Consider the following 19,375-nt stretch of genomic DNA (forward strand, 5'->3'; position numbering starts at 1 on the left):
CGGGGGCGGGTGGCTCTGGGCCCCACTACATGGTGGTGGCAGGGTCCCCCATGTAGTTCAGTGGGGGTCACAATCTCCACCTCCCAGGACCCCACTCAAGCTCCCATTTGCACAGCCCAAACTGGAGCAGGATGGGAACATGGGAGGTGGGCTGGCTGTAGCGTCCTGTGGTGGGAGGTGGGGTCCAGCTGGTGATGCTACTGTCCCTGCAGGGCTCTTTGATGAGCTGTAACAGCAGGCTTGGAGGTGGGGCTGGGGATGACCCAGGCAACCCTGAGGGGAGCTTAAGGTGGGCCTTGCACTTTTCCAAGGCTTTGCATTAACTCAATAATTCCGCCATGGCCCCAGGGGTGGTGCCAAGTATTTCTGTTTTACCGTCAAGGAAACTGAGGAAACCGAGGCACAAAGAAATGGAGTTAATTCCTAAAGTCCCAGGGCCAGGAAGTGTCTGAGCGGGGATTCGAACTCACACCCCAGAGGGCACACACAGGCATGCCCCTGCACACACACGCGCGCGCGCACACACACAGACACACACACACGTGTCCTGGTGGAGGCGGCCCGCAGGGCGGGACGGGGCGGGGTAGGGGCAGGTCCAGGCCGCCGGGAGGAAGTGGCCGGGAGGTGGCAGGGTCTCTGGGGCCACCGCCGCGAGTCCGCAGTCGTTCGGGCCATGGAGGCGGAGCCGCCGCTCTACCCGATGGCGGAGGCCGCGGGGCCGCAGGGCGACGAGGACCGGCTCGGGGTCCCGGAAGGGCCCGAGGCCCCGGTGAGCGGGGACCCGGAGCGCGAGGCGCGGGGGTCCCCTGTGGGCCAGGGTCTCCCGGGCGGGGGCGGGGCGGGCCGGGGGACGGCGGGCACCGGGGGACCCGGGTTCGGGGCGCGATCGCGGGTGCGAGCGGCGTGCGTGGCCCGCAGCTGGACGAGCTGGTGGGCGCGTACCCCAACTACAACGAGGAGGAGGAGGAGCGCCGCTACTACCGCCGCAAGCGCCTGGGCGTGCTCAAGAACGTGCTGGCTGCCAGCGCCGGGGGCATGCTCACCTACGGCGTCTACCTGGGTAGGTGCCGCGCGGGGACCCGGGGCCGCCCCGCCCGCTCCCAGCCCGGCCCGGGAAACAGAAACCGCGGGCCGCCGCCTCCCGCCCGCTCTCACTTCCCCTCCGCTGCCCTCGCAGCTGCAGCCACGGCCCCCCGCGGCGGGGGTGGGGTGGGGGGGGTCAAGTAGCGCAGCGTCCCCGGGTCCCAGCCAGAGCCTCGGTGTGGGTGGGGGGCGGGGGTCCGGGCTCCCGGACAGACCTGCCACCTTCAGAATCGGAGGCCGGCGGAGCAAGGCGGGTGGGGGTCTGGGCTCAGCTGGCCAAGTGGCCGCGGGCTGGCAGAAGGCGTGGCGCAGCCCGGGACCCCCGCTGTCCTGAGGGGCGCTGTCAGCGGGAATGCCTTCCGTGACTAGAGCTCCCTGGGAGGCCTGCGCGCCGTCTTCTGCTCGGTGGCGCCCAGAGCCAGGCTGGTCCCTGCACGCCGCTCCCTGTCCTGTCCCCAGGCCTCCTGCAGATGCAGCTGATCCTGCACTACGACGAGACCTACCGCGAGGTGAAGTATGGCAACATGGGGCTGCCCGACATCGACAGCAAGATGCTGATGGGCATCAACGTGACGCCCATCGCCGCCCTGCTCTACACACCTGTGCTCATCAGGTGGGCGCGGCTGCTCCCTTGGGATGCTGCGGTACTCCCATCTCGGAGGGGTACAGAGACCGGCGGGCCAGGAGGTGTCCATCTGCCGGGGTGTTTGTCGGGGGGAAGGCAGCAAGGGAGAGGTTTTTTTCTACCCGGAAGCCTGAGAGTGAAGGGGGTGAAACTCGGATTTGGGGAAGGAAACAGGAACTTTGCCTCAGGGCACATTTGGTTTCCAGCAACAGATTCACACGGGCTGAGCTCCCTCCCAGGTTGCCTGGGCCTCTCGCGGCATCCTCCTCGTGGCCTCCTTGGAGGCCTCCCAGAGCCGCTGTAGCCTTCAGGGTTGGGGCTGTAGAGTTAGGGGTTTCTGATCAGTCAGCAAAGTCCAGGCACCCATGCCTGGCCCAGTCGCTGTGACTGGTGCTGAGGGGGTGTTTCTCACAGACAAGCATGGCTGGGCAGGTGCCCCGGAGCTCTCCCCCAGATCTAAGCCCTGGAGGTATGTGGTCCAGCCTCTCCATCACCCGTCCACAGTGCCCTCCCTGATGGGACCTGGAGACCAGTGGACAAATTAGATGAATTTGAGCTCCCTCATCTTTAAAACAAACAAACAAACAAAACAACAACCAAAAACTCCATTTAAACAAAAATTTGAAAATTTAAAACGTCTCCAGTTGCACAGACAGGATTAGAATAACTGAAATCATAAAAAAGAAACCCCGTCTAAGACCTCCAGGAAATCGGCTACCCATGCTGTCCCACCACCATGCGTGGATTACATTCACATCCTTGTCCCCAGAGCACGTGTGTGGACGTGCCCGTGTGTGTGTGTGTGTGTGTGTGTGTGTGTGTGTGTGTGTATGCAAGCGGGCTATGTTCGCTTTTGCTTGCTTTTTTTTTTTTGAGACAGACACGTGCTCTGTCACCTAGACTGCAGTGCAGTGGAGTGATCTCTGCTCACTGCAACCTCTGCCTCCCAGGCTCAAGCGATTCTCCTACCTCAGCCCCCTGAGTAGCTGGGATTACAGGCGCCTACCACCCAGCTAATTTTTGTACTTTTAGTAGAGATGGGGTTTCACTATGTTGGCCAGGCTGGTCTTAAACTCCTGACCTCAAGTGATTCTCTTGCCTTGGCCTCCCAAAGTGCCGGGATTACAGGCATGAGCCACAGTGCCCAGTGCTTGCTTCCTTCTTTTCACTGAGCATATCTTAGCCTACTCTACAGCCTTCACAGTTACGACTTTGCAATGGTAGCATCTTCTGCAGATGTGGCAGCACTGAACGGTGGCTCAGAATTGGATACTGCAGTTCCTTCTGTGCTTACAGCTGTTTCCTTGTTTTTTTTAATTATGTGTTTATTTATTTTATTATTATTATTATTATTTGAGACAGAGTCTCACTCTGTCACCCAGGTTAGAGTGTAGTGGCACGAACACAGCTCACTGCCTCCTCAACCCCCGCACACTGGGCTCAAGCAATCCTCCCGCCTCAGCCTCCCGAGTAGCCAGGCCTACAGGCGCACGCCATCACACCTGGCTGATTTTTAAAGTATTTGTAGCGATGCGGAGTTGCTATGTTGCTCAGGCCAGTCTCGAATTCACCTGCCCCAGCCACACAAAGTATTGGGATTACAGGTGTGAGTCACCACATCCAGCACTCCCCCAATTTTTTAAAGAATTATTTTTCCTAGGATACATTTTCAACAATGTCTACACTAGGTCAAAGCCATACAAAAGGCTTTATGGCTTTTGAAACCTATCACTTCTACTAATAGCAGTGAACTCTTGTCTCCTGTGTGCTGGGCACTTTATTTTATTTATTTATTTGTATTTTTACTTTTTTTTTTTTGAAACAGAGTCTCATTCTGTCACCCAGGCTGGAGTGCGATGGCACAATCTCGGCTCACTCCAACCTCTGCCTCCCAGGTTCAAGCGATTTTCCTGCCTCAGCCTCCTGAGTAGCTGGGATTACAGGCGCCCGCCACCACGCCCAGCTAATTTTTTGTATTTTTAGTAGAGACAGGGTTTCACCATGTTGGCCAGGCTGGTCTCAAACTCCTGACCTCGTGATTCATCCACCTCGGCCTCCCAAAGTGCTGGGATTACAGGCACGAGCCACCACGCCCGGCCGTGCTGGGCACTTTATAAGCACAATTTCATTCCCAAGAATTTGAGGAAGCTGCTCTAATCTTAGACTTGAAGAAACCATGGTGTTAAACAACTTGCCCAGGGCCCACAGGCAGTAACTGGCAGACTGAAGGCTTAAACCCTGGTAGAGGGACTCAAATCCACAAGTTCACCCCCTGCCAAAACTATCAGGCTGCTTTCCCAAAGGGTTATGCCAGTGTGCGTGACCACTGGCTATATGTGCCACTTTTTTTTTTAGCAATCTTGCTGTTGCCCAGGCTGGAGTGCAGTGGCGCGATCTCAGCTCACTGCAACCTCCGCCTCCTGGGTTCAAGCGATTCTCAGCCTCCCAAGTAGATGGGATTACAGGTGTGCACCACCACACCCGGCTAATTTTTGTATTTTTAGTAGAGGTAGGGTTTCACCATGTTGGCCAGGCTGGTCTCAAACTTCTGACCTCAGGTGATCCGCCCACCTCCACCTCCTAAAGTGCTGGGATTACAGACGTGAGCCACTGTGCCCGGCCTATATGTGCCACTTTCAAACCACATCCTCACCAGCGGTGAATGCACATTTTTACTGGCATTTTTACTTAAGGAGCGTAAATACAGAAAACTTGAAGATATCAGTAGTGGTTTTTGGCCTGATCAGCCTCCATGGCCTGATTGGGCACTCATCCTGTCACTCACCAAGCCCCTTCTATTGTCACTGTGTGACCTTTTCCCAGACCCAGAGAGGAGGAAACTTCCTGACTGACCACCATTGTTCGTAAGAGCAATGGACTGGAGGCAGGGGAGCTGGGACTCCGGCTCTGCTGCTCCCAGCAGTGGGGCCTCTTCCTTTCTCTTCTCCCAGCCTGAGTCAAGCCCCTGGGCCCTACAGACACAGTGCATGAGCTTGGGAGAAGGGGGAATGGGAGAATCAGAGAGTCCAGAACACGCATGAGGGCTGGTTACACCCATGGGCCTCTCTCCATCCTCACAGTGGTGATGAGAGGCCTGTGCTTTGGGCTCTATGCCCATATTACAGCTGGGAAAACTGAGGCACAGTAGATTGCCTGAGGCCACTCAGCAAGTCTGTGTATCTGATATTCCATCTCAGTGCCCTCGACTCTCTCTACCTCACGTAGCCCTGTGAGCTGGGAGCTGTGGTTGTGGCCCCGTTTGGCTTCAGGCCACAGTGGTCCAGCAGGCCTGTGGTGCCAGCATCTCTCCCACTGTCCGCAGGTTTTTTGGAACGAAGTGGATGATGTTCCTGGCTGTGGGCATCTACGCCCTCTTTGTCTCCACCAACTACTGGGAGCGCTACTACACGCTTGTGCCCTCGGCTGTGGCCCTGGGCATGGCCATCGTGCCTCTTTGGGCTTCCATGGGCAACTACATCACCAGGTGAGCCTAGTGGGCAGCAGGGCAGGAGGCTGGAGACCTGGCCAAGCCTCCACTTTATTGCCAACTTTGGCTGGGGGACAACAGGAAGCCCCTTCTGCCCTCTGGGCCTCAGTTTCCCCACACCGGGGCTGGTCTGCCCCTAGCTCTGGGTGCAGGACACACAGGAGTGGCACAGGTCGGGCTGGGGAGAGCCTTCTCTCCTTTGTGGTCCAGGATGGCGCAGAAGTACCACGAGTACTCCCACTACAAGGAGCAGGATGCGCAGGGGATGAAGCAGCGGCCTCCACGGGGCTCCCACGCGCCCTATCTCCTGGTCTTCCAAGCCATCTTCTACAGCTTCTTCCATGTGAGTGCCACGTGGGCCATTGTTGGGCCCACGCATTGGGGCAGACCCACGCATTGGAGCCCATCCACAGTCTCAATCCTCTAGTCCCACTTTCCTTTCTTTTATTATTGTTATTTTTAAGAGGCCTGGTCTCACTATGTTGCCCAGCTGGCTTTGAACTCCTGGGCTCCAGTGATCTTCCCACTTTGGCCTCCCAAGTAGCTGGGACTACATGCGCACACCACTGGATCTTCCCCACCTCCATTTCTTTTTCTTTCTTTCTTTTTTTTTTGGTGGGGGTGGGGGACAGGGTCTTGCTCTGTTGCCCAGGCTGGAGTGCAGTAGTGCAGTCACGGCTCACTGCAACCTTGAACTCCTGGGCTCAAGTGATCCTCCCACCTCAGCCTTCTGAGTAGCTGGCATCATATGCGTGTGCTACCACACCCAGCTAATTTTTTATTTTTTGTAGAGATAGGGTCTTACTATGTTGCCCAGGCTGCCCATCTTCCTTTCTTGAGCCCACCCCAGCTTGCTCATCCATAGAGATAGGGATCTCATCTGCCCTTGTCCACAGTGCTGGCCAGGAGGTCTTCCTCATTGGGCGGCCCTGGAACCACACTACTCCCAGAACTGGGAAGGCCCCTTTTCCCCCAAGGCTGTGCCTGGACCCCTCCCCAGACCATGCCTGTGTCCCCTGCCTGGCTCTGTGCCTGAGTCTGGTCCCAACTGCCCTCATTTCCGCAGCTGAGCTTCGCCTGCGCCCAGCTGCCCATGATTTATTTCCTGAACCGCTACCTGTATGACCTGAACCACACGCTGTACAACGTGCAGAGCTGCGGTTAGTCCTTGTGGGGCTGGGGAGGAGTCCCCAGAGCCTGCTTACTTGCCCAGCAGACACTGGGCCCTCACTCACAGGATTCAGGGCTGGCAGCCCAGTGCGCCACGGCTCTGGTGGGTAAGACACAGGGCCCTGTAGGAGTAAGTAGTTAGGACGTCTGACCCAGCCAGGGGAGTGGATGGGCAGGGAACTGCCTGGAGAAGGCACCATCTGGGCTGAGGCTGCCAGTGGGATCTTTCTTGGGGCCAGGCAAACAGTCAGAGCTCAGTCAGTGCAGGGGGTGTGCATGGAAATGTGAGGTCGACTGAGCCTTGGGGCAATAGGGCGGGAAGCAAGGGAAAGATGCCCCTTTCCCGGGGAACAGCCAGCCCCAGTGGTCCAAACCTCCAAACCGCTCTCTGAAGGAACTCTGCCCTTGCTCTCACCCTCCCGCCCTCCACCGCGCCTCCGCGGCCTGCGTGGCTCCATCCTGGTGGCTGGGTTGACTGTGTGCCCTACTCTCTGCTCACGGTGCCCTCACCCCCACCCTTCCCAGGCACCAACAGCCACGGGATCCTCAGCGGCTTCAACAAGACGGTTCTGCGGACGCTCCCGCGGAGCGGAAACCTCATTGTGGTGGAGAGCGTGCTCATGGCAGTGGCCTTCCTGGCTATGCTGCTGGTGCGGCCCGGGATGGGGGCAGGACAGTCAGTGAAGCAGAGTGTGGGTCTGGGGACCGAATCTGCGAGAAAGGGTCTGGATCGGATAGCGTGGCCTGGGTCGGGTTGTGGCCTCGGGGCGGGCCGTAGGCCTGGGAGCGCTATCTGAGTTGGGGAGCTAGGGCCGAGTGCTGCAGAGCGGGCATGAGGCTCGGAGGCGGGGCTGAGGCCTGTGGTCCGAGGCAGGCGTGGGCATCCAGACGCCAGGGGAAGGAGGGAACAGGCTTGGTCCACAGTTTGGAGCTGGAGACAAGATCTTAGAGGACTGACTGAGACCTGTGAGGGGGTTGGGGACAGGACCAAGGGTGAGGGCTGGAAGGTGTGGCTCAAACTGGAAGTGGTATTGGAAGGCAGAACTAAGGCATTGTCTTGGCTGCAGCCTGGCGATGGAGCCGGGAGGCAAGGCCCAGTCTGTGGCTGTGTCAGGGCGGGGCCTAGTGCTGGGAGGCGGGACCGAAGTCTGTGGGTGTGTCCGAGGGGCGGGGATTAGCCTGGAAGGCGGGGCTGAGAAGGAAGGCTGAAGTCTATGGGTTTGTCTGAATGTGAGTTGTGAAGTGTGTGTATGTGAGAGACAGGGGATGGGGCCTTGGGCTGGGAGGGAAGACCACCGTCTTTGGGAGTGTGGTGGCGTGGCTTTGTGCTGAGAGGCGGGGCCTTGAGCTGGGATAGGCAAGACCTGGGTCTGTGGGTGTGTCTCAGGGGCGGGGCCCTGGACTGGGAGGCGGGGCCGAGAGCTGGGGCAAGGCCCAGGCTTGTGGGGCATCTGAAGCGCGGGGCTGAAGCCTGGAAGCCAGGCCCAGACCTGGCTGGCCGCCCCTTCAAGTAATGGGTTCGCAGGTGCTGGGTTTGTGCGGAGCCGCTTACCGGCCCACGGAGGAGATCGATCTGCGCAGCGTGGGCTGGGGCAACATCTTCCAGCTGCCATTCAAGCACGTGCGTGACTACCGCCTGCGCCACCTCGTGCCTTTCTTTATCTACAGCGGCTTCGAGGTGCTCTTTGCCTGCACTGGTATCACCTTGGTAAGTACAGCCTGCATAGGATTGCCCGATAAAAGACAAGATAGCCAGGTAAATTTGAATTCAAGTAAACAACGAATAATTTTTAATTACATATGTAAGTGTGTACGTGGATATCCCAAATATCCCCCTCCTGCTTTCTCTTCCCTCTCTTACCCCCCTCCCCCCTTTACCTTGGGCAAGTTATTTTAACTTCTCTGAATCGAAATGGGATAGCGCCCACAAAGTGTTTAGATCCTTGTAGGATACAGCCCACGGTGTCTAGGGACACTCCGAGTATTTTCACACCTGCCCTCAGAACCTTCCCCTGAGCCTTGGAGCGAGGTCAGGCAGTCCAGGGAGGGCAGGGTGTGGCCTAAGGAACACCTCTTGTGGGGAGTAAGAGCCAGCCCCTCTCCCCCCGTGGCTCTTAGGACCCCCATCGCAGGGGGGTGAGGCACTCCCCGCGATGCGGGGAGTAAGAGCCAACCCCTCTCCCTCCCTGGTTTTTAGGATCCGCGGTGGACTCACAGCCTCTTTGCCGTATTGTGGTTAATATCATCTCCCCTCTGGAAATTATGAGCTATTTCACAGACGGGTGTACGCCCGTCTGTATTGGGAATAATATCATCCTCTTCCTCCCTGAATATTAAGAACAGTATCACAGGGGTGTTTCTACTCCCTGCCATATTGGGTGTCATATCCTCCTCTCCCACATTGCAATTAGAAACAATATCAGTGGGGGCATGTCCACCTTCTGTGATATTTAAAGTAATATCATCCTCTTCCCTCCAGGATCATGGGAATAATATCCCTGGGGGGTGTGCACTTTCTGCGATGTAGGTAATCATATCACCCCCTCCGCCTTGGAACATTAGGAAGGACCATCTCACAAGGGGGTGTACACTTCCTGCGATATTGGGAGTGATATCAACCTCTCGGCCTCTGAATATTAGGAAGAATATCACAGGGTGGGTGTACACCTCCTGCTCTATTATGGGGAGTAATATCTACCTATTATGGGCAGTAGTATCATCCCCTCCGTTTCAGGATATTAATAACAATATCACAGGGTGGGTGAACACAGCCTGCGATGCTGGAATTATTATCATCCTCTCCCCCTCGGGTTACTAGGAACAATATCACAGAAGAGGTGTACACTCCCTGCGATATTGGGAGTAATATCATACGCTTCTCCCGTGAATATTAGGAGGAATATCACCGGGTGGCTGTACATTTATTGTTACGTTGGCAGTCATGTCATACTCCACCCACTGGATATTAGGATCAGTGTCACAGGGTGAGTGTACACCTACTGCGATATTAAAACTAGTATCATGCTCTCCATCCCTGGATATTAGGAACAATATCACAGGTAGGTGTACATCCCCTGCGGTATTAGGAGTAATAATATTATGAATTATTAAACATCAGTCTCATTAATGATTATCAATGGTAATATTAATTAATCGTATAACATTATTAATCATTAATGATTATTTTAAAGATATGATTATGCATGATTAAAATTGATTCTTACTATTAATGTCATTTTTAATAATATTAGTTATTAATATTAATATTAATCATTGTCTTATTACTAACATCATTTATGATGGATTTAAGTAACATTAATTACTGATATCATTATTTTATTATTAATATTGATATTGCTATTAATTATTAATTGTAATCATTAATAATTTTAATCCGCATTAAGTTTTACTGTCTCCACTGTAGTTACTAATATCGATGATAACTATTAATTATTATATTTATTAATATTAATAATTAATAAAACTGTTCCCGATATCCGTGGGGGAGAGGATATGACTCCCAATATCGCAGAAAGTGTACACCCCTCTATGATGTTACTCCTAACAGCCAGGGGGTAGAGGATGACATTATGGAAAATATCGCAGTGGGTGTACATCCCTTCGGTCATCTTGTTCCTAATATCCCGTGTGGGAGCGGATGTTATGACTCCCAAAATCGCAGTGGGCGGAGACCTCCCCCGTGATACTGTCCCTAACATCCAAAGGTGGAGACGATGATATTCCTTCCAATTTAGCCGAGGGTGCACACCAGCCCTGTGATATTGATCCTAATATCCAGGGGACGAGATGATATTAGTCTGAATATTGCAGGCGGTGCACACTCCCTAGGAATATGATTCCTAATATCCAGGGACAGAGAGGATGCTATCACTCCCAATGTAGCAGGGGGTGTACACCCCTTCTGTGACATTGTTCCTAATAGGCAGCGGGGGAGAGGAAGCTATCACCCCCAATATCGCAAGGGGTGTACACCCCCTTGTGACATTGTTCCTTCTATCCTGGGAGGGAGAGGAAGATACTAGCCGCAGTGTCCCAGGGGCTGTACACACCCACTGTGATATTGTTCCGAATATCGGGAGGGGAAGAAAATGCTGGTACATCCAATATCGCAGGGGGTGTACATGCTCCTATGATACTATTTCTTATGTTCAGGAAGAGAGGATGGTATTACTCCCAATATAGCATAGGTTGTACACACCTCCCGCGATACTGATAATAGTAATATCAATATAAATAATAAAATAATGATATCAGTAATTAATGTTACATCCATCATAACGGTAAGAGCCAGGCATCCTAACAGGAGGGTGTCGCCCCCTGGCTCTTAGGACCCCCATGGCAGGGGGGTGAGGCACCCCCCGCGATGCGGGGGGTAAGAGCCAGCCCCTCGTCGCCCCCTGGCTCTTAGGACCCCCATGGCAGGGGGGTGAGGCACCCCCCGCGATGCGGGGAGTAAGAGCCAGCCCCTCGTCGCCCCCTGGCTCTTAGGATCCGCGGTGGACTCACAGCCTCTTTACAGTATTGTGGGTAGTATCATCTCCCCAGTGGAAATTATGAGCTATTTCACAGACGGGTGTACGCCCGTGTGTACTGGGTGTAATATCATCCTCTTCCTCCCTGAATATTAAGAACAGTATCACAGGGGTGTTTCTACTCCCTGCCATATTGGGTGTCATATCCTCCTCTCCCACGTTGCAATTAGAAACAATATCAGTGGGGGCGTGTCCACCTTCTGTGATATTTAAAGTAATATCCTCTTCCCTCTAGGATCATGGCAGCAATATCCCTGGGGTATGTACACTTTCTGCGATATATGTAGTCATATCACTCCCTTCGCCTTGGAATATTACGAAAGACCATCTCACACCGGGGTGTCCACTTCCTGCGATATTGGGAGTAATATCAACCTCTCGGCCTCTGAATATTAGGAAGAATATCACAGGGTGGGTGTACACCTCCTGCTCTATTATGGGGAGTAATATCTATCTATTATGGGGAGTAATACCATCCCCTCCCTTTCAAGATATTAATAACAATATCACAGGGTGGGTGAACACAGCCTGCGATGCTGGAATTATTATCATCCCCTCCGCCTCGGGTTACTAGGAACAATATCACAGAAGAGGTGTACACTCCCTGCGATATTGGGAGTAATATCATACGCTTCTTCCGTGAATATTAGCAGCAATATCACCAGGTGGCTGTACATTCATTGCCATGTTGGCAGTCATGTCATACTCCACCCGCTGGATATTAGGATCAGTGTCACAGGGTGAGTGTACACCTACTGCGATATTAAAACTAGTATCATGCTCTCCATCCCTGGATATTAGGAACAATATCACAGGTAGGTGTACATCCCCTGAGGTATTAGGAGTAATAATATTATGAATTATTAAACATCAGTCTCATTAATGATTATCAATGGTAATATTAATTAATCGTATAACATTATTAATCATTAATGATTATTTTAAAGATACGATTGTGCATGATTAAAATTGATTCTTACTATTAATGTCATTTTTAATAATATTAGTTATTAATATTAATATTAATCATTGTCTTATTACCAACATCACTTATGATGGATTTAAGTAACATTAATTACTGATATCATTATTTTATTATTAATATTGATATTGCTATTAATTATTAATTGTAATCATTAATATTTTTAATCCGCATTAAGTTTTACTGTCTCCACTGTAGGTATTGATATCGATGAGTACTATTAATTGATGATTACTATTAATTGTTATTATATTTATTAATATTAATTATTGTTATCATATTTATTAATATTAATGATCGTTATTATATTGATTAATATTAATTATTGTTGTTATATTTATTAATATTAATTATTGTTGTTATATTTATTAATATTAATTATTGTTGTTATATTTATTAGTATTAATTATTACTATTGTATTTATCAATATTAGTTATTAATATTGTATTTATGAATATTAAATTTATTAATATTAATTATTAATATTGTATTTATTAATATTAATTATTAATATTGTATTTGTTGATATTAATTATTAATATTGTATTTGTTGATATTAATTATTAATATTGTATTTGTTGATATTAATTATTAATATTGTATTTGTTGATATTAATTATTAATATTGTATTTGTTGATATTAATTATTAATATTATATTTGTTAATATTAATTATTAATATTATATTTGTTAATATTAATTATTAATATTATATTTGTTAATATTAATTATTAATATTATATTTGTTAATATTAATTATTAATATTATATTTGTTAATATTAATTATTAATATTATATTTGTTAATATTAATAATAAAACTGTTCCCGATATCCGTGGGGGAGAGGATATGACTCCCAATATCGCAGAAAGTGTACACCCCTCTATGATGTTACTCCTGTTAGCCAGGGAGTAGAGGATGACATTATGGAAAATATCGCAGTGAGTGTACATCCCTTCGGTCATCTTGTTGCTAATATCCCGGGTGGGAGCGGATATTATGACTCCCAAAATCGCAGTGGGCGGAGACCTCCCCCGTGATACTGTCCCTAACATCCAAAGGTGGAGAGGATGATATTCCTTCCAATTTCGCCGGGGGTGCACACCAGCCCTGTGGTATTGATCCTAATATCCAGGGGACGAGGAGATGATATTAGTCTGAATATTGCAGGAGGTGTACACTCCCTAGGGATATGGTTCCTAATATCCAGGGACGGAGAGGATGATATCACTCCCAATACAGCAGGGGGTGTACACCCCTTCTGTGACATTGTTCCTAATAGGCAGCGGGGGAGAGGAAGATATCACCCCCAATATCGCAGGGGGTGTACACCCCCTTGTGACATTGTTCCTTCTATCCTGGGAGGGAGAGGAAGATACTAGCGGCAATGTCGCAGGGGCTGTACACACCCACTGTGATATTGTTCCGAATACCCGGAGGGGGAGAAAATGCTGTTACTTCCAATATCGCAGGGGGTGTACATGCTCCTGTGATATTGTTTCTTATGTTCAGGGGGAGAGGATAATATTACTCCCAATATCGCAGGGGTTGTACACACCTCCCGCGATGCGGGGATTAAGAGCCAGCCCCTCTCCCCCCGGCTCTTAGGACTCCCATCGCAGCGGGGTGAGGCACCCCCGCGATTCGGGGAGTAAGGGCCAGCCCCTCTCCCCCCCTGGCTCTTAGGACCCCCATCTCGGGGGGGTGAGGCACCTCCCGCGATGCGGGGAGTAAGACCCAGCCCCTCTCCCCCGCGGCTCTTAGTACCCCCGTCTCAGTGGGGTGAGGCACCCCCCGCGATGCGGGGAGGGCTGAGGCTGGGGTCTGGGCTGTTCCGGACTTCAACACTCACCCTTTGTCCCCCCGCAGGGCTATGGCGTGTGCTCGGTGGGGCTGGAGCGGCTGGCTTACCTCCTCGTGGCTTACAGCCTGGGCGCCTCAGCCGCCTCACTCCTGGGCCTGCTGGGGCTGTGGCTGCCACGCCCGGTGCCCCTGGTGGCTGGAGCAGGGGTGCACCTGCTGCTCACCTTCATCCTCTTTTTCTGGGCCCCTGTGCCTCGGGTCCTGCAACACAGCTGGATCCTCTATGTGGCAGCCGCCCTTTGGGGTGTGGGCAGCGCCCTGAACAAGACTGGACTCAGCAGTGAGTATAGCTGTGAACACTGGGGGGGCGGGGCAGGGAGCTTTATGGCTATCTGTGGGTGGTTGGCTAGACATAGACATCCCAGGGACAGATATGGCGTCCCATTGTCACATAGGGTCCTGTGGACATGGCAGAGGCAGGTGGGGCTTCCTGTGGACACTCTGGCGGTGGAAGGGAAGTCTCATGGACACATTGGGGACAGATGGGTAGGGCGTGGACACCCTGGAGACAGGTATGGGGGTTCCACGCCATGGACATTCTGTTAATACCCCAGGGCGGGCACAGGGCCCCGTCAACACTGGAGGGTCAGTGTGAAATCTCGTGGCTACACGGGGCAGGTGTGGGGCTCTGCGGACACCCCTTAGGGACAGTGTGAAAAACACATCAGGGATTCTCCCTTTTCATACCACGGAACAGTGCTTACCCTGACATAGTTTTCATGACACTTGGAGCAGATGTTTTGGTCTCTGCCTCATGGAGCATGTGGTAGGAGCAAGTGGCCTGGTGTACATCCACGGCACAGATAGAGACATGGGCCTTTGTATAGAGAGGAGCAGGCCTGCAGCCCCAACCCAGTCTGCTCAGTACCAGAGTCCAGGCCCCAGGTCTGGGCTGCTGGGGAACAGGGCCCTGTTTGCAGAAGGCAGCGGGTGGGCCCATGTTCAGCTCCAGGATGCTCCCTGCCCACAGATGGGCACACGCGGTGACACACAGCTAGCACACATGGGCACAGTCCTGCGGGGCATCCATGTCAGTGTCTGTTCTAATGGGCCGAAGCTGTGAACAGTTTTGAACGTCATCCTTGGGGGTGTGGAGTGGCAGAGGTCATGCCTGCTGCTGGCAGGGCAGAGGCCGGCTCAGTGTCTCTGTCTGTAGCAGGGGCTGGAGCCTCATGCTGCACCACAGTCTCTTGGCCATTTTGCCCAAGGATAGCCAGTTCTGGGCAGAGTCCAGACTGGGTATCTTGGACCCATGTTGTGCCCTGTCTGGTCCTGGCATCCCCTCTGCCCAGCTCCATATCCCATCTCCTCCAGTGAATCCCGGGTGCTCCTTGTCTCTTCATAGCAGCACTGTGGGGGTAAAGTCACCCCGCAGGGCCCCAAGACAGGAGTGTTCATGTCCTGAGTGCCTGGTGAAGGTGTTAATAGTGGCCCCTATGATTTCGCAGGTGCCATGCCCACTTTCTCACTTTAGAACTTCAGAACACAACACACAATAGGCAAAAGCTCATCTCACCATTGGGAAAAGCGGCTCTGGGGAGTTAAGTACCCAAATCACCCACAGAGCCAACATTACAGTCCTGAGAACGAGTGGGCATCTTCTGACTCCCAATCCATTACTCTTGTTGCCCACCCTGGGGGGACTCATTGGAAAGGAAGCCCCTCTCTCCATGCTTAGCTTCAGGTTTGATTTGCAGAGCTGGCAGCTGCAAACAGTTCAATCTCTCTAGTCCCGGCTGAGGAGGAAAAACAGCGCCTGCAAGCTTGGCACTGCACACCTGGGGCTGGGGACAGGACATGACTAAGCACAGAGCTTTCTTCTTTTGAGGCCAGGCGTGTGATGTGGAGCGGGACCACCTGCGTCCACACAGCCCGGCGCACCTGCTCCTACTTCTGCTTAGCGTGTGAGCGGTGTGGTGACCAGGGTTTCCACCAGGGGGCAGGCCAGGACCGGCTCACAGCACTTCCTAGGCGCTCTCTGGTCCCAGGCTGGGACCCATACAGGGCTTAGAAAAGTTCATAGATGGTAGCTCGGCAGCCCCAGGCCCCAGGTGACACCTCTCCCCTGCCTGCCCCGTACTGCCTGCCTGCAGCACTCCTGGGAATCTTGTACGAAGACAAGGAGAGACAGGACTTCATCTTCACCATCTACCACTGGTGGCAGGCTGTGGCCATCTTCACCGTGTACCTGGGCTCGAGCCTGCACATGAAGGTGAGACTGGGCAGGGTTGGGGGCCCCATGCCCAATGACAGGTACTTCCTTAGCTCCTGCCCTGGCTTCACAGCTTCCTAAACGCCACCCCTTCCTAAGCCAGTCTCTGGGCCAAGTCCCCATTCCTGCAGCCCACTGGGTGGCCCTCAACTCAGCACCCCACTTACTGGCCCACCTCCAGCCAGTCCCAGTTTGCCCATCTCTGAGGGGATTTGTGGGTGCATCACAGCCATCCTGTGGGCTGTTTGGTACCCTGTTCTCCAGATGTTGGGTCTGTCTGTCTTCATGGCCTGAAGGGGAGCAGGCCCCTCGTGCTCTGCTCCCAAAAGATGGTGGCTTGGTCTAGCAAGTCCCAGTTGCTAAACAGTTTTTAAAAATAGAACTAAAGGCCGGTCACGGTGGCTCACGCTTATAATCCCAGCACTTTGGGAGGCCGAGGCGAGTGAATTGCCTGAGGTAGGGAGTTTGAGACCAGCCTGACCGACACGGTGAAACCTCGTCTCTACTAAAAATACAAAAATTAGCCAGGCGTGGTGGCATCTGCCTGTAATCACAGCTACTCGGGAGGCTGAGGCAGAAGAATCGCTTGAACTGGGAGGCGGAGGTTGCAGTTAGCCGAGATGGGGCCTTGGCACTCCATCCAGCCTAAGCAACAAGAGTGAAACTCTGTCTCAAAAAAAAAAAAAAAAAGAAAGAAATAAAAATAGAACTAAAAATAGCAGGGAGTGGGCTGGGAGCAGTGGCTCATGCCTGTAATCCCAGCATTTTGAGACACTGAGGTGGGCGCATCACCTGAGGTCTGGAGTTCGAGACCAGCCTGGGTAACAGGCTGTGAAACCCTGTCTCTACTAAAAACACAAAAATTAGCTGGGCATGGTGGCACGTCCCTGTGATCCCAGCTACTCTGGAGGCTGAGGCACAAGAATGGCTTGAACCTGGGAGATGGAGGTTGCAGTGAGCCAAGATCGCGCCACTGCACTTCAACCTGGAGGACAGAGCGAGACTCTGTCTCCCCCCCAAAAAAAAGAAAAAAAGAAAAAAGAAAAGCAGTGAGTGGGCTGGGCATGGTGGCTCACGCCTGTAATCCCAACACTTTGGGAGGCTGAGGCAGGAGGATTGCTTGAGGCCAGGAGTTCAAGACCAGCCTGGGCAACACAGGAGACCCTGTCTCTACAAAAAATTTAAAAATTAGCTGGGCGTGGTGGGCGCGTGCCTGTAGTTCCAGCTACTTGGGAGACTGAGGTGGGAGGATGGCTTGAGCCTGGAAGATTGAGGCTGAAGTGAGCGTGCCACTGCGCTCCAGCGATGGGTGGGGGAAGGGAGGGAGGGGAGGCGGTGGGGAAACGGAGCGACCTTGTCTCGAAAAAAGAAAATAGCAGGAAGTATGCATACAGATATGTGTGTATGTACTGAGCTATGATGTAAAATCATTCCTGACTGCGGGTTATAGTGAAAACCCCATGAAAAACATCACTACAGCCCACGGGTGTTTCAGGGACACAGTGTTGTGAGCCCTGGGAAGGCAGGGCTTGTGGCCAGCACTTTATCAACACTGGCACATGCACCCTATGAGGCAAAGGGATTTGCATTGTCCCCTTACAGCGTGGGACACTGAGGTCGCCAGGGGCATGGCGACTATAAGGGACAGTGCTGGATGTGAGCCTCGCCTGCAGGAGGCGGTCCAGGAAGCGTGGGTGGAGGGGCTGGAGAAGTTGAGGGCCGCGTGGCCCGGGAGGCTCCCGGAGGAGGGAAGTGCCTGTCTCAGCTAGGGGCATAAACGGGGAAGGTGCGGGGCGAGGCGGCCGCGGGTCCCTGGCATCCCTCTTCTTACGCCCAGGCTAAGCTGGCGGTGCTGCTGGTGACGCTGGTGGCGGCCGCGGTCTCCTATCTGCGGATGGAGCAGAAGCTGCGGCGGGGCGTGGCCCCGCGCCAGCCCCGCATCCCGCGGCCCCAGCACAAGGTGCGCGGTTACCGCTACTTGGAGGAGGACAACTCGGACGAGAGCGACGCGGAGGGCGAGCATGGGGACGGCGCGGAGGAGGAGGCGCCGCCCGCGGGGCCCAGGCCCGGCCCCGAGCCCGTTGGACTCGGCCGCCGGCCCTGCCCGTACGAACAGGCGCTGGGGGGCGACGGGCCAGAGGAGCAGTGAGGGGCCGCCTGGTCCCCGGACTCAGCCTCCCTCCTCGCCGGCCTCAGTTTACCACGTCTTAGGTCAGGGGGACCCCCTCCGAGTCTCGCGCTGTCTTCAAAGGCCCCTGTCTCCCCTCCCTAACGTTGGGGACGCCCCTCCCAGAGCCCGGGTCACCTCCGGGCTTCCGCAGCCCCCTCCAAGGCGGAGTGGAGCCTTGGGAACCCCTCGGCCAAGCACAGGCTTTCGAAAATACAGCTGAAACCCCGCGAGCCCCTAGCACGCGCCCCAGCCCCGGAGCAGGGTCAGGGTCTTCTTGCGACCCGGCCCCGCTCCAGATCCCCCCAGCTCTCGGCCGCGGACCCGGGCCGCGTGCGAGCGCGCTTTGCACCTCTTATCCCCAGGGTCCGCCGAGAGCCACGATTTTTTACAGAAAATGAGCAATAAAGAGATTTTGTACTGTCCTGACTGGGGAGTCCCAGGCTGCGGGGGACGGAGCGCCCCTGGGGTGCACGCCCGGCTGGCCCGAACTCTGGGCGCGGTGGTGGGAGGCCCTGACCTTGAGGGACCGCGGGGTGTGGGGAGTGCAGAGCCCCACTGGGGGCGGGGCGAGGTGTCCGTAGGCCCCGCCCACCAGCCAGTCCTCCCTCCTGAGGCCCCGCCCCCCATCCCTGCCTGCCTTTGCCAGCCCCAGCTAAGAGAAGGGAGCGGCGGAGCGGCTGGCAGAGACAGAGGCGGGTGTGACGGCATTGCTGGTCCCCCATGGGTCCAGAGGGCGAGACAGACTCCGGAGGCACACCCTCCAGGGGCCTGTGTAGGCATCCTCGGCCCTCCAGCGACCACCCCCGCGTCGGACAGGGTCCACTTCTGAGCCACGGTGGGGCACCCTGTGCCCAGTAGGGGCCTTGGAAGTGGTGGTTGGAGGCCAGGTACGCTCGGTTACTACCCTTTCCCAGCTACAGCCTCAGCTGCGATGCCCACGAGAAACAGGCTGGTGGAGGGGCAGACCCCCTACAAGGCCTGAAGGTGCCGTTCCTCCACCCGCTCCTCTTGTGGCCAGAGGAAAGGGACACCCCCGCCATGAAGAGCTCTGAACGGTTGGGTAAGGACAAGTGGGGGCTGCGCGAGGGCCATGGAGCCCCCAGCTGCACCCCAGCAGGCCGGAGGCTGGCCCACACCATTCCTCACTCTCCACAGCCCCTCTACCCCTGACTTTGGCCAGACCCTTGTCTGTACCTCCAGGCTCCATGGCTGCCTCAGCATCGCTCTAT

At 54.0% G+C, this 19,375-nt stretch overlaps 1 protein-coding gene across 4 annotated transcripts; it reads left to right on the forward strand.

Moving 5' to 3' along the window:
- The first annotated feature begins 562 nt into the window (after positions 1-562).
- UNC93B1 (unc-93 homolog B1, TLR signaling regulator) lies at positions 563-18,572 on the forward strand. 4 transcript variants are annotated; one of them, XM_054525527.2, is made up of 12 exons: positions 563-769; positions 919-1,060; positions 1,543-1,696; positions 5,031-5,192; positions 5,406-5,538; positions 6,262-6,355; positions 6,891-7,057; positions 7,891-8,073; positions 11,154-11,177; positions 13,771-14,044; positions 15,858-15,976; positions 17,814-18,572. In XM_054525527.2, exons 1-12 carry the CDS (start codon positions 674-676, stop codon positions 18,123-18,125), a joined length of 1,860 nt encoding a protein of 619 aa, XP_054381502.1. In that variant the 5' UTR covers positions 563-673; the 3' UTR covers positions 18,126-18,572. The 4 variants fall into 4 exon arrangements, with proteins under 4 accessions (XP_054381502.1, XP_054381503.1, XP_024111542.2 ...); XM_054525528.2 differs by having other exon boundaries at positions 564-769; positions 6,891-7,015; XM_024255774.3 differs by lacking the exon at positions 11,154-11,177 and having other exon boundaries at positions 564-769.
- Positions 18,573-19,375: the final 803 nt, after the last annotated feature.

This window comes from Pongo abelii, chromosome 9 (genome assembly GCF_028885655.2).
Source record: "Pongo abelii isolate AG06213 chromosome 9, NHGRI_mPonAbe1-v2.0_pri, whole genome shotgun sequence".
NCBI classification, from domain to species: Eukaryota; Metazoa; Chordata; class Mammalia; order Primates; family Hominidae; genus Pongo; species Pongo abelii.